This window comes from Arachis hypogaea, chromosome 4 (genome assembly GCF_003086295.3).
Source record: "Arachis hypogaea cultivar Tifrunner chromosome 4, arahy.Tifrunner.gnm2.J5K5, whole genome shotgun sequence".
NCBI classification, from domain to species: Eukaryota; Viridiplantae; Streptophyta; class Magnoliopsida; order Fabales; family Fabaceae; genus Arachis; species Arachis hypogaea.
The window spans coordinates 124,012,673-124,027,706 of record NC_092039.1 but is presented as its reverse complement, the minus strand read 5'-3'; the positions used below and the strand labels follow the sequence as shown (position 1 = coordinate 124,027,706).

General features: G+C 30.0%; 3 protein-coding genes across 3 annotated transcripts; 2 read left to right on the top strand and 1 right to left on the bottom strand.

The window, feature by feature from the left end:
• Positions 1-341: 341 nt before the first annotated feature.
• On the top strand, positions 342-2,736 carry LOC112797850 (UDP-glycosyltransferase 83A1). Its single transcript, XM_025840958.3, has 2 exons — positions 342-1,298; positions 1,756-2,736. The coding sequence occupies exons 1-2, from the start codon at positions 809-811 to the stop codon at positions 2,625-2,627; spliced, it is 1,362 nt and encodes a 453-aa protein (XP_025696743.1). The 5' UTR covers positions 342-808; the 3' UTR covers positions 2,628-2,736.
• Positions 2,737-7,645: 4,909 nt separating this feature from the next.
• On the top strand, positions 7,646-9,677 carry LOC112795395 (UDP-glycosyltransferase 83A1-like). Its single transcript, XM_072234586.1, has 3 exons — positions 7,646-7,747; positions 7,868-8,141; positions 8,797-9,677. The coding sequence occupies exons 1-3, from the start codon at positions 7,646-7,648 to the stop codon at positions 9,675-9,677; spliced, it is 1,257 nt and encodes a 418-aa protein (XP_072090687.1).
• A 608-nt stretch (positions 9,678-10,285) lies between these two features.
• On the bottom strand, positions 10,286-12,184 carry LOC112795394 (F-box protein CPR1-like). The gene is made up of 3 exons (XM_025837325.1): positions 11,212-12,184; positions 10,675-10,734; positions 10,286-10,419 (listed from the first exon to the last, which is right to left on the bottom strand). The coding sequence occupies exons 1-3, from the start codon at positions 12,182-12,184 to the stop codon at positions 10,286-10,288; spliced, it is 1,167 nt and encodes a 388-aa protein (XP_025693110.1).
• Between the last annotated feature and the right edge of the window lie 2,850 nt (positions 12,185-15,034).

Genomic DNA, 15,034 nt, shown 5'->3' with positions numbered 1-15,034 from the left:
CTTAATATTAACTAACCAAAAAGAGCGAATGTAAAACAAGAAATAATTAAATGATCACGCTTAATTAGATAACTGGTTAGAGATGAGATTGATTTTTTTTTTTGGTTAGGAGTATGCTAAATATAATATTTAAAATTCATATACGCAAAACTAACTTTTATTACTTTTTGTTTGGTGACTCGTTTTTTTTTTTTTGTGACACTTTTATTACTTTTATTACTTTAAAAAGAAAGAAAATTTTCCCGTTCATCAAACTCACTACACACGGACACACGGTTGATCTAATGTAGAAAGATGAATAATAGACAAGAATATATACATACAATAGCATAAAGTCACATGCCTCTAAAATAAAAGGAAAAGTATAGGGTACCAACATATTATTCGCTAATTTCTGCCAATTTTTATTTATACGTAGATGTGTTTAATAATTAATATATTTTAAATACATATATAAAGAGACACATCCATAAAATATATCTATAAAGTCACTTTTATTAAACACAGTTATAAAAAAGACATTTTTATTATACACATCCATGAACACACTTCCATGAAACACAATTATAAATAAGAGTTGGTAGAAGTTGGCAGATATACCGTTGGTAACGTAGCGGAACCGAAAATGAAATCATTCCTCTCAATAAATAATTCCCTATATATAGCTTATAAGAGTGTTCAGTAACTTACGTATTATTAGTTATTCATTCATATCAATCCAATCTTCCTTTTTCATAAAAAAAAAAATATAAGAGAAAAAGGAAGAGGAAAATTCCAAGTTCCAAATTCCGAGAATCTTTTGAGAAACATGGGGATCCCACACTTTCTTGCAATACCATACCCAATACTAGGACACATGAATCCCCTTCTTCAATTCTGCCATGTTCTAGCCAAAAACCATGGTTGCAAAATCACCTTCTTAAGCTCTGATGAACACTTCAAGAAGCTGAAGAAAGCAGCCAGTAGTTCAGGCATGGAGTCAGAGATGATGAGGTTGGTGTCCCTGCCAGATGGTGTGGACCCTAATGATGATAGAAGTGACCAAGGCAAGGTTATACTGACCACAAGAACCACCATGGTTGACATGCTTCCAAAGCTCATAGAAGATGTGAATGGCATGGATTGTGATAACAAGATCACTTGTGTTATTGTGACTAAGAACATGGGTTGGGCCTTGCAAGTTGCTCTCAATTTGGGTATCAAAGGTGCTCTCTTCTGGCCTGCTTCTGCAACTGCTTTGGCCTCTTTTGATTCTATGCAAACCCTCATTCATCAGGGAATCATAGATTCTCAAAATGGTAAGATATTATATATCTTATAACTTCTAATTAGTAACTAACTTGAGTTGGTCGAGTGGTTCGCGTGGTAACAAAAAAAAAAAACTTTTAATTAGTAATATGTTTGCTTGTTATTTGTTAGTCCCTTTCATAGTTTCATATAATTAGAAAGCATTCATAAGAAGTCACAAGCTATCTTTTTTTCTCAAAGTGTGTTTGATGGGTCTGTAATTATGGAATCACTTATTTAAAATTTTAATTAAGTTCATAATAAATAAAGTTATATATATATATATTTTATAACGACACATAGATTTCCAGATAAAACTTTAATGTGTATGTCACATGCAATTGTGATAAGTGTATGTAGGGTCTAAAGAGAATATATCTTAATTAACAAATGGCAAGCACTAATTAGTATTAATTAACTACTTGCTATGATCTTACTTATATTGGTTTAATTGAAAATTATGATCAGGCCTACCAACCAAAGAACATAAGGAGATTCATCTTTCTTCAAATATACCAAAGATGGACCCATCAGCCATGCCATGGTACTGTTTAGACAACACTTTCTTCTTCCTTCACATGAAGCAAGAGATTCAAACTCTGAATCAAGCACAATGGTGGCTTTGTAACACAACTTCTCATCTTGAACCCGGAGCACTTTCTATTTCACCAAAGGTCCTACCAATTGGTCCATTGATGGCAGATCAAACCACAAGTTCATCATCATCATCATCATCATTGATCTTAAAAGAAGATGAAACATGTATAGAATGGTTGGATCAACAACAACCTCGATCCGTTGTGTATGTTTCGTTTGGTAGCATGGTATCTATTAAGCCGAACCAATTCAAAGAACTAGCTCTTGGACTTGATCTTCTTAACAAGCCTTTTCTTTGGGTTGTAAGAAATGGAATTAATGGTTGCAAAAACAATAATGGAAATTATGGGCTATACCCAGATGAATTTCATGGAAGTAAAGGTAAGATTGTTAATTGGGCACCCCAGAAAAAAGTTCTAAACCACCCTGCCATAGCTTGTTTTGTTAGTCATTGTGGTTGGAATTCGACCATTGAAGGTGTTTATAGTGGTGTTCCTTTCTTGTGTTGGCCTTTTGTGAGTGACCAATTGATGAACAAGATTTACATTTGTGATGTTTGGAAAGTTGGGATTGGATTTGAGAAGGGATTGATTTTAAGGGAAGAGATAAAGAAGAAGGTGGAGATGTTACTTGGAGATGAAGGAATCAATGAGAGGTGTTTGAGACTCAAGGAGATTGTGATCAAGAACAAGCAAGAAGGTCAGAAGAATCTCAATGAGTTTATCAATTGGGCCAAGGAGTGAGTATAGTTATGTATTAGTATAAATAAAAATTGAGATGAAAAAAATTGGGAATTTTTAAAGTTGTGTATTGTTATATTAATGAAAAAAATAAATGGTAGTGAAATTGTAATTGGTGTGATTTTATATATTAAATTTATGTTATATATAGTGAAAACTCAAGTGCAGTCGACTTCAACTGAAGTTGATAGCTAAGAGTTGCTAGATAAAAATTTAGTCAAATCAGTTAAATCATCTAACAACTATCAGTTATCAACTTTACGTTAAATCGACTTTACCTGAGTTTTCACTGTTATATATGTACTCTATAAAATGAGAATTTATATTTATTAATGATTTGTGTTGCATGTATAGTTTTATCAGAGTTGTTATTATTATTTGTGATTTTTTTTTCTTTCAATCAATGGAGGACTTCACAGGAGGGTTAATCTACTATTGCAAAAGATTTTATTGATACTCGTTTTTTAAGGGTTAATCTATCTAAATATAAATTTTTTAAAATTTATTTATCACTTTATTCTTATTATTTTCTGAAGTGTATATATAGTACCAAGCGCGTAGAAGAAAAATCATTGGTGCATGCATGATGGACGAGAGTTGAGATATTATTTGCGCTAAGTTGTGGTCCAAGTTAGAGCCAAGAAAATAATTTTGATATTCCACTTTTCTTTTTAATTTGAGATTTATATTTTATGCTAATTATTTTATACTAATTACAATAGTTATACCTTACAATCATGGAGGTGACTCCCGTAAAGATACTTAAAACGTCTTTTATTTAAGATGTTTTTTTATTAATCAAAATTTAATACATATAATCAATTAAATTATATTATTTTTGTCAAAATTAGATCAGACAAATTAATTTGATCGAAAAATCCGTAAATCAAATTTTAAACCGATCTAAATTAATATTTTTTTATAGAAAATAATTACAATAACCTTATTATAGAAAATGACTAAAATATTCTTATTATATATATTTTTTAATTTTGAAAACCCTAAATTCTAACCCTATACTGACACAGAAAAAAATTAAAATTTAGGATTCTCAATATATATATATATATAATAAGAATATTTTAATCATTTTTTATAATAGAGATATTGTAATTATTTTTTATAAAAAATATTAATTTAGACCATTTTAAGGTGTAATTTATTAATTTTTTAGCCAAATTAATTTATCTGATCTAATTTTAATAAAAATAACATAATTTAATGAATTATATGTATTGAATTTTAATTATTTAAAATTATCTTTAAAAAAAAATATTTTAAATGTTTTTATCTAAGTGACTCCCTACAATAATTACGTCATCTTATATTTTCGTATCAATATGTTAAATTTGTCATGACCGGTAATTTCTTAATTTAAAGATAGGAATATATAATAAAACGGAAAAAACTAAAATTTGTCTTTTATAATATTTTTTCATACCATATTAAAAATTTTTAACTCATTTCAAAAGCTAACTCAAAAAATAACCCTTGTTTCACGCACTCTTGCCTATAAAGATGATCGGATTTTCAGTTTTAGATAATATGAGATTTTATAGCTGGAAAATCCAAAGATTATTATTTTTCGACACTTCACAACTTGATATTGGGGTCTTGACTTACATACGTTCCTGCCATTATCAATAAAGTGATGAAGACCTTTGAGGCTGGCAATCAAAAAAGGATTTCGTTAACCATAATCTTATATTATTTGTTGCCATGCTCTTTGCTGGTTGGAACTTATTCAATTCTTATTTGATCGATTCATTTCACATGGATAAAAGTAATAAGAACAAGACAATCTTCTTGTGTTTTATTTGGTATAGTCTTTCTTAAGGGTATTTAATTTATTATATGGTCAAAACAATTTTAGCTATCATCAACTAGTTCCACTTCTTGTCTTTCCACCAAAGTTATCTTTTTAGAATATAATAGTGATAGTGATAGTGATTATGTGTAAGATATGTAGAATAATAATAATATATCGTTAAATTGAACCAATTTAGATTGATCGAGTAATCAGTTCACTCATTCGCTTAACCAAGTGTTAGGAGTTCGAATTCTGCCTTGTGCATGCAGCAATCTATTGGCTAGTAACAGACCCTTAAATGAAATTCCGATCCTCGACGGATTAGTTAGGCAACAAAAAGAAATGTTAAATTGTCATTGTTGCTTCTTCTTCTCCTATATATATACTCATTTTAATTTATGTCGGGGGCGGCTAGTGTTTAATTTTCTACAGTTGTCGCTATGCAATATAGTCTTTGTCTTTTATTTAATGGAAGTGGCGGTGATGCATCAATGGACAAATAACAAAGAATATGAGATCAGAGTGTTAATTTCTATATCATAGTCTAACTTTGTTTTGGTCTTGGTCTTTTCTTTCTTTTTAGTCGTTGAAGGGCAATTCAAATTTAATCGAAGATGTTAATTATTTGCATCCACACATCTTTTTTGGTAACAAATTGATTTAATAATCTCATGTGAGTTGTTAAGACAGGAGTCGGTTGAATTTCTGGGGGGTAAAAAAAGTAGAGATAGATAGCTTTTAATTTTTCTTTCACAAAAATGAAAGGTTGCCTGAAAAGTTGTTGCAAAGTTGATGGGAAATAAAGGCGTTAGTGTAACACATTTGTGGTTCTATTATTGCCTCCAATGATGATAACTTTTCCTTTATTTTGGAGGAGCAGCTTTGAGAGAAAAGAAGTATTAGAACTGAAATTGATTGTATTTAAACCTTAAAAATTAGTTCATGAAATGAGAGATATTTTATGTTTATAATCTATCTAGAGATTTTATTTTTAATAAATGTGAGACTTGTATTAAGAAGATTATAAGAGGGAAATAAATTGGTTGTTTTATATGTTTTGACCTAGAAACATGATTATATTGCAACAACAAACCATCTCTCTTGAACTAGCAGAACTTTCTCATATGAGACAATGTAAGATTATGGATTAAGATGAGTGAGTTAATAAAATGATAAAATAAAATATTATTCATTTTTAAATTAAAATAATAAAACTCACATATGATAAGAGTTCTAAATTACTGATTAATATTTTGCTTTATCACTTTAGTAATTTTTTCATTTTATCTGAATTCCAAAATTACATACATTTTTTCTATTTGTCAAGTACAACCTACAAATTAACACCCCAAAGATGATATTGATATATGCATGAGTGCTTGACATCAAGAGAAAAACATATCTCTACTACTTTTCTTTCTTTTTTTTCTTTTTGGTCATTATATATAATTTTTGTTCTATAATATTCTTTGATTCGACTGGCTAAGAATTAATTCTTCGTGGGTTGCTAGTAAATGGATTACTACATGTACAAAATAGACTCACACTGCTATACTAGCTATAATCTCGTTTGATTTGGGCTTTGGTTTTAGCCTCCAAACCCAACATAAGCCCATTTGTACGAATATTTATTCTTATTGTTGTGGTTTCAACTTTTTACGAATGAATTACTAAACAAAAACAGGGCAACTTGTCCAAAGACAACAAAAAAAAAAAAACAGGGCAATGGTATACCCAATATAATTTTTCATACATGACCAAAAATACTTATTGTTGTAGTTCTTGTCTCACATAAACCATTAAATATTATGAAATAATGGATGAAATATGTACTTACTTTGAGCTAATCTACAAATGTTATTAGATGGCCGTCCACGTGAATTAAGTAAGCTACATAGTACATACATGGCAAATTGGCAATAAGTCGTTAACTTACATTCACTCCACAAAAAAATTGATCGAAATGGTTGAATACAAGAAACAATCCCAAGCAAATAAAAAATTGAGTCATGACAGCAAAATGAACCCTATAGGAATTTTTCCGAATGGCCAAGAACGAAGTATTGGTAATAAACATAGGAAAAGTATAGAGAGCCAATGAGAATACTAAATAAAGTGAACAATGAATATATCGGATATTCAATTTACTAGGTGTGCGGATGGTTATCTTAATGTTAGAATTTAAGAGGTAATTTGAAGGTGGAGTATTTTTTTTATTTTATTAGGTCAATTATAAAGTCCATTATTCACATTGTTTACAAAAGTTATTATCTAGTGATAAACATATACTCGAAGCTGCATTAGATTATTTTTAAATTTTAAATTTTAAATTTTTCTTGGTAATATACATTTAAATTGTAACTCTACGTTTTTTAGAAAATGAGTGTTAAAAATAATTTTATAATAAAAAGTTAATTAATATTAATTAATTAAAAGCTTTTTATACTTATTTTATTAATAATTATGCCACAAACGATAAGTACTTTAATTTTAATATACTTAAATTCAAGTTCTTAGTTTCCAATTAAGAATTGTTGAGAAGCCGGGTAAGCCAAGTGTTATAGTACAAGTGAAAAAGGACAGAGCAAAGGTAAAAACCCAATAGATGAAACATATGAAAAGAACTACAAAATTAATATAATAACGATAACGAGATTTGGATACATCGCCATTTGTGTTAGTTTTGTCTCGTATTATTAATCTAACTTTTTTTTTAATTAAAATTATTACATATAAAATTCGTAAAAATAATAGATACTTTACGTTCTAATAAATATATATAGACGAGGATACTAAAAAAAATGTTTTTAGTATATATAAAATGTACGTACGTATATATGCTATGTAAGGGAGTTTTATAACATATATGAGAAATTTTCTGGAGTTTCTAATTTTTAGTATTTTTTATTATTATTTAGTCAATATAGATATTAAATTATTTTTAATAAATAAATTTTATTAATTTATGTGTATAAATTATAAAAAATATAAATATAAATTATATTAATTTATATATGTAAAATTTTAAAAAATATAAATATAAATTATATGTTTTTTGTATACAAAATATCTATAAATATAAATATAAATTATTATTGATAAAAAATAATAATATTTACCGATCATATACTATATATATATATATAAGTGAAGAAACCTTATAGCCTTGCTCAAGTTAACTGGGACAAAAAAAAAATACAAGAGCAACAAAATGAGTGAAAAAGCACATGTTTTAGCTATACCATATCCAGCACAAGGTCATGTGATTCCTCTAATGGAACTTTCACATGAACTTATCAAACATGGAATCAAAGTCACATTTGTGAACACTGATTTTGTTCACAACCAAATCATGACATCTTTAGGAGAAAAAAGTGTAATTGTGGGCAACAATAATGAGATTGAACTAGTCTCAATCCCAGATGGGTTAGAGAATGTTGATAATAGAAAAGATCTGGCAAAATTGACTCAATCAATTTTTGAGGTAATGCCTAAGAAGTTGGAAATGCTCATAGAAGATATCAACAAGAAATGTGAGAGCAACAAAATAACTTGTTTGGTGGCAGATGAAACCTTTGGATGGGCACTTGAAGTTGCAAAGAAGATGGGAATAAAAGCAGTTGCATTTTGGCCTGCATCAGCTTCAATATTGGCCTTGCAATTCAACATCCAAAATCTTCTTGATGATGGACTCATTGACAATGATGGTGAGAATTTTCATCATTAGCACTAAACATTATATATATATACCTACAATAATTTGTTAAGAAGTAGGTAACAATATTTGTAATTGAATTTTCCCATCTTATATAATTAATAATTAATGAACCTTAGGTTGCATTTGTTCATCTCTTATAATAGTTATTGTAAAAATTGTTATTATCTTTTTTTTCCTATAGTGGATGAAAAGGTAGGTTAAGTTACATATATGGCAAGCATATATTTTCTTTTCTATACATTCTATGTAGTTTTCTTCTTGGAAAAATATAGTTAGATTATGAAAATACTAAACAATGTGAACAATAGATATATCGGATGTTCAATTCGATAGGTGTGCGGATGATTATCCTAATATTAAAATTTATGTAGATAATTTGGGGTGTAGTGTGTTTTTACTTTATTGGGCCAATTTTAGAGCCTTTGTTCACATTATTCACAAAAATCATTGTCTACCTAGCAAAGTCTTTTTTTTATAGCATATATAGAAGTTAGAGAGTGGGTATTGCTACTCTTAATTAATCAATAATATCACTTCTCTATCACATGTTATTTCATAAAATAATAAGGATAGAAAATAATTTTAAGGAAATTAAAATGTATATATTTGTTGTATGATTTATCAATTTATGTTGCATATTTCAGGACAACCTATAAAAGATGAGACAATTAAGTTGTCACCAATGATGCCTCCTATGAGGACCAAAGAATTTGTTTGGGCATATTTGGGTGACAAGACCACAGAAAAAATGGTTTTTCACTATATGAAAGGGAACAATAAAAGTGTGAAATTTGCAGATAAAATCATTTGCAACACAACTTATGAGCATGAGTCTACAACACTTGATTTTGTCCCACAAATCATACCAATAGGTCCACTTCTAGCAACAAACTACGTTGGATCCATAGCTGGGAATTTTTGGCAAGAAGACTCAACTTGTTTGAATTGGCTTGATCAACAAGAAACCAATTCAGTCATTTATGTTGCTTTTGGAAGTTTCACTGTCTTTGATCACACTCAATTGCAAGAACTTGCATTTGGACTTGAACTATCTAATAGACCTTTTCTATTGGTTATAAGGCCAGATATCAACAATGGAGAAAACCAATCTTTTCTTGAAGAATTTGAAGAAAGAGTGCGAAACCGCGGAAAAGTGATTCAATGGGCACCTCAACAGAAAGTTCTTAGCCATCCTTCGATTGCTTGTTTCATAAGTCATTGTGGATGGAACTCTACAATGGAAGGTACAACAAAAGGAGTATCATTTCTATGTTGGCCTTACTTTGCTGACCAATTTTTTAATCAAACATTAATATGTGATGTTTGGAAAGTTGGATTGAGACTTGATCCAGTTGGTGGAATCATTACTAGAGAAGAAATAATATGTAAGATCAAGAAACTGCTTCAAGGTGAAGAATTTAAAGTAAGGGCTATGGAATTAAGAAACATGGCCATCAATAATATTAAAGAAGGTGGTAGATCAAGCAAAAACTTGAATGATTTTGTTGACTGGATAAAAGCATAAACAGATATGTGCTATACTGCTCTATATATATATATATATATATATATATATATATATATATATATATGCTTAAGTAAATAAGTGTTCTTATGACATAATTGTGTGATTAAGTTTGTTTGTTGTGAACTCAAGAAAGCATATAGTGTATTGTACTCATTATATTCTTTCTCCTCCTTCTGATACATACTCTAATACTTAGTAATTATAATGAAAACTTGGGAACATGAATTGGTGGTTTTCTTATTTGTATTTGATTTGAATTTGGTGGGAGGATATATAGATATATATTGAAAACTCACATGCAGTTGTTTTTATGTCAATTTGATATTTAAGAATAGTTAGATGACTATCTAGTATCTAGTCAAATACATCAAATTATATAATGGTTCTTAACTATCAACCTCATATGGTTCTTAACTATCAATTTTCTGGGTTTACCATCACTTGCTAGTGAACTTCTAAAAACAACCATGCTAAAGGTAAGATTAAAAGAAAAAGTATATTATGTAACCAGCAAAATAAAACATCTAAAGTTCTGCATAACCAACTAAGAAATATTATTAGTAGATTTGATTCAAAAGATATACTGGATTTAAAGAGACTAAACTTCATCTGCACTTTTCAAATGTTTTTCTCCACGTGTCAAGCTGTTCACTTGTATTCTTTCCTTGTTTGAATCCTTCGTAATGCGAACCTTTAGCAACATCAAGTAGTTCAAAAAATTCGTGGAGAAATTGATGGCCTGCAAATGAGTCAAAGCTTTAGACATGAAAAAGATCTAAACTTTGGAAACCTCACCACAAGACCGGTCTATAGGAAGCAAGACAGTGATTAATGATTCCATAAGCATTGATAAATTCAAATTTCATCATCCATATACAAAAGTCACGTTTGATTGCAACTAGATGCATGATGCATATCACACATTACTTTCTCATTAATCACAATGCAATGAAAACTAAGGGTTGGTGCAAAGCATAGGAGAATAGTTACATACCCTGTTCCTCCTCCTTCTCATCCTTATCCTTAATGTCACTGGGTAGTGGCAAGAGACTCTCTGTATACACACCATTGGCTTCAAAAACGGCAGCCGGAAAACATGGATATTTAAAATATCAACAATGCTAGAACCAACTCTATATAAGTCAAGAATCAGCCAACTGGTAAACCAGAGGCATCACACATGGATGTTTCTTTTTTTGTAAATTGGATGGTTTTGGATATGATTTATATGTTTCATGTGTTACGTATTAATCAAACATAATTAATTATATGAAACCAACTAATGAATGATCAAAGCATCTATTCCGTGATTCTCTCCTAATACTAGCGTATCTTCCCTTATGTTTTGGACGTGGTCAACAATAATTTAACAAACAAATTAAATTATAAATTAATAAAACTAATTATAATTAATTATGTTGTTCCATTCTTGGCTGTTTATTAGTTGGTTCTATATACTTTTCCTTAAAATATTGGAGCCTCTCTTCTCTGAGATTATATATGTAGAACTCCAATTTATCACAAGTATAACCTTTTCCAATAAGATTCATATCACTGGTTAAGCACAGAGGCCGAAAGCCAAAGCAAGGAATCTGACAGAGAATCCAAGATGAGTGCACTTTATATTCTTTCATCACCCATATGTCAGTGATAATGCTATCAAGATTGCCATAATAGAAGGCTAGGCAGCCTCCTAGTAGGGCGAGACCTGGAGAGCGGCATGCACTGATTAACATTTGTTCCGGTGCAGATATCATTGAAAAAGTCCTTTCCTTGAGATCAAAGAATAGCATCCCTGTAATCTTGAAGATAGGAAGGCACCCAATGAATAGCGCCGTTAAAGAACAACCACGAGGATTCCAATTATAAAAACCCAAGGGTTTGGGGGGTGCAGCATCAAAATAAATAAATGAATTGGTTTTCAAGGACAAGCAATTAAAGTGAGCTTGGCCATGCTTATCATGGCAAGCTACAACAAGTAAGTAATCATCCTGTGATGCATCATAACCAAATCCATAAACAAGGAACTCGCGGAGAATCCAGTAGCCCTTGTTCTTACAACGAGAAGCAATACGAGAGTAGGATATTCCTTTGCTGGATCCCGTCAGTGGGTTCCATAGCACAAGAAAATTTTCCCTCCCACGTAAGAGAACAAAGCCTCTGCACGATCCCAGGACCTCAAAATCAGGCGGTGATTTCATCTTGAAAGGGGGAGACACCCTTTTCACTTGTAATGCATCATTGTTCTCATTAAGTAGTGCGTCTAAGTCAACGAAGCATGACACACAGCCTTTTGCTATGAAGATGAATGTGTTGGTGACTGCGGGAGAGTACTGAAAATGGAATTCCACAAATTGTGGATCGGAAATTAAAGAGTACCACAGCTTCGAAACGCACCTGAGGCTAGCGAGATGTTTGGCAGGCGCTTTCAGTAAGATTCTGTGAATTAGGTCAGGAGGGAGGATGTCGTCAATGCTCTTGTACTTCTTCTCCTCCTCCTCCATGTTCGATGCATGTTTGGCTTTCTTCTTCCGCTTTGGGTTAAAACACGAGGGATTATTAAAACTTATCCTATATGGCTTGGCATATTTTTTAGAGTATTTTTTATGTATCTCTTTTAATTTATTAAATCTAATCAATTTTAATAAACTAATTAATTAATTTGATTAATTATTAAGTATTATATAATTTAAAATTATGTATATTAATTAATTTATTTAATTTTTATTATATAAATATTTATCTATTATGTTATAATGAATTAAAAAAAAATCATTAATTTTCTATAATGAGTCAAAATTAAATCATATAAATTTAATGACTAAATTAAAATAAGATAATTGATTATTTATTTAATTTTTAAAAAAGTTTAGAAAATCAATTATAACCTAAACTAACTCAAGTCAATCTTTTATATTTTTAATTTTAAAATTTAAAAAATTAAAATAGTGAAAAGTTTTTTTTTATAATAAACTCCCTATTTTTTAATTAATTTGACCCTAATTGACTATCCTTCTAATAGTTGGTTTTTTAACAGAATTGTTAATTAAATCATGTTAGGTTCCTATAAGCCTACGCATCTTTACAACTTTTCTGTGAGTCTTTGAGAGTCGCTTTTACTAATTTAGATTTGGTAAAAATTTAATACAGTCAACTTCATTTGAAATTAGGTGAAAGTTGTTAAATGATTTGAATAATTTGACTAAATTTTAAATTTAGGATATATATTTATCCTTTCGTAACACCTAATTCAAATAAGTACTTCTATCTGAATATCAATATCAATATTTTTTTGACTTACGATTTTATCAAGGTTTGGTTTAATTGATTATATATATTAAATTTTAATTAATAAAAAATATCTTTAAAAAAAGATGTTTTAAACATCTTTATCTAAATGGCTTGGTTTAATAATAAGTTGGAAAAAAGTGATATATCAATAATTGTGGCCATATAAGAGCTACTAATAAGAAGCAATGATAATGCTATTGACTTGTAACCTTTTTTCCCGTGGAATTTAAAATTTGAAGAGAGGCAAGAAAATGTGTGAAGCACATATTTTGGTTATACCATTTCCAGCACAAGGCCATGTAATTCCTCTCATGAAACTTTCACATCAACTTGTGAAGCATGGAATCAAAGTCACATTTGTGAACATTGACTTTGTTCACAATCAAATCATGAAATCTTCTCTAGGAGAAGGAGTAGCAGATCATAATAATAATAAAGATGCAATGATTGAACTAGTTTCAATCCCAGATCGGTTAGAGGATGGTGACAATAGAAATCTTCTGCTTGGAAAGTTGACAGAATCAACATGTAAGGTCATGCCTAAGAAGTTGGAAATGCTCATAGAAGATATCAACAAATCTAATAATAACAATAATAATAATGGAAATAAAATCAGCTGTTTGGTGATTGATGAAAACTTTGGATGGGGAATTGAAGTTGCAAAGAAGATGGGAATAAGAGCAGTTGCATTTTGGCCTGCATCAGCTTCATTATTGGCCTTGCATTTCAACATCCAAAAGCTTATTGATGATGGACTCATTGTTGCCAATGATGGTGAGAATTCACACCCCTTTTTTTATATTTAACATTTTTCATGCCTTAAATTAATTATTTCTTACATGATATAGGGAATATGTTTGTATTTAATTATAATTAGACTTTAATTTGTTTCTCAAGATAGAATTGTTTACATGTTATGAATAATAAGGTGATGGGTTAGAAATTTGTAAATTTTATCATGCATGTAGAGTTAATCTTTTGAGTATATATATATATGAAAGAAATTCGCCGTCTGACTCTTCTGACTCGTCTGTGAACCAGAGAATACCATCATCGTAGGACAGAACATGACAAATTAATTTGTTTAAGGTTTAATGGTGAAGTAATGTTTTGTAAAAGTGTTTTCGGTAGTCATGTCTATATGTACATATTTACTTTTGTGGACATCTTCGATTAGTATTCTGTCTAATAGCTTTGATTTTCTGAATGTAAATTATCGTGTTGAAAATCGTTATTTTGTTAATGTATATACATCTGTTGGTTTATTTTTTATCAACTCTCACACAAGTCTACCATCAGAAGAATTTTTTTATTCCAGTCATTATTTATAAGAAAATTTGGTAACAAATGCTTTTTCATGTGGAAGACTAGACTGTTATTTTCCTGTTGCTACATGGATGAGGGTGTAGCAGTGGTAACATCCTAATTAGGTATTGGAAAATACTTTCTACTGAATCTGCGAAAATGATTAAATTGGGAGTAACATGATTTTCTTTAGGATGAGGGGTTGTAATGGTGTGATAAGGCCAACAATATTGGAAATCAAGTAAACAGATGAGTGACTATATTAGTAAAATAAAACTTAGCAAGATAAGGTAAATACACATGCAGGACACATGGAAAAATTGGCGGCTGCTTCTAATTTCAAACTAAATGAACAAAAAATCAAAGATAAGCTTATTGGAGTATGTTGGAATTCCAACGGAATTTAATTACTAGGATAGGCAAAAACTTTGGTAGACGAGACAAATTTAATGGTATACAACACCTAGTTCAAACTGGTTATGATAACACCGGTAAACACAATATTCTGCCACATCAATTCTCGTTGGATGCAATATCTCACACAATTAATAAGTTAGAGAAATTTAGGTTCATTACTTAAAAGAGAACAACAGACTTCAACCATACAAAAACTACAGCATAAATCCAACCGAAAACCAAGACTACGAAACGCGCGTCGAGTAAAATGACTAAATTCCAACTTCCCTTGCCGATTATTCCGGATGAACTGCTACAAGAAATCTTCTTGCGAAGTAGTGCCAAAGGTGTAGGGAGATGTA

What these genes read in the sequence shown, in the direction of transcription:
- LOC112797850 (XM_025840958.3), top strand. Translation starts at nt 809, where the DNA reads ATGGGGATCCCACACTTTCTTGCAATACCATACCCAATACTAGGACAC. An exon ending in AATCATAGATTCTCAAAATG is followed by an intron (nt 1,299 to 1,755) that starts GTAAGATATTAT and finishes AATTATGATCAG; the next exon opens with GCCTACCAACCAAAGAACAT.
- LOC112795395 (XM_072234586.1), top strand. Translation starts at nt 7,646, where the DNA reads ATGAGTGAAAAAGCACATGTTTTAGCTATACCATATCCAGCACAAGGT. An exon ending in TTATCAAACATGGAATCAAA is followed by an intron (nt 7,748 to 7,867) that starts GTCACATTTGTG and finishes GATGGGTTAGAG; the next exon opens with AATGTTGATAATAGAAAAGA. An exon ending in TGGACTCATTGACAATGATG is followed by an intron (nt 8,142 to 8,796) that starts GTGAGAATTTTC and finishes TGCATATTTCAG; the next exon opens with GACAACCTATAAAAGATGAG.
- LOC112795394 (XM_025837325.1), bottom strand. Translation starts at nt 12,184, where the DNA reads ATGGAGGAGGAGGAGAAGAAGTACAAGAGCATTGACGACATCCTCCCT. An exon ending in TATGAATCTTATTGGAAAAG is followed by an intron (nt 10,735 to 11,211) that starts GTTATACTTGTG and finishes GTGTGTATACAG; the next exon opens with AGAGTCTCTTGCCACTACCC. An exon ending in TGAGAAGGAGGAGGAACAGG is followed by an intron (nt 10,420 to 10,674) that starts GTATGTAACTAT and finishes ACTCATTTGCAG; the next exon opens with GCCATCAATTTCTCCACGAA.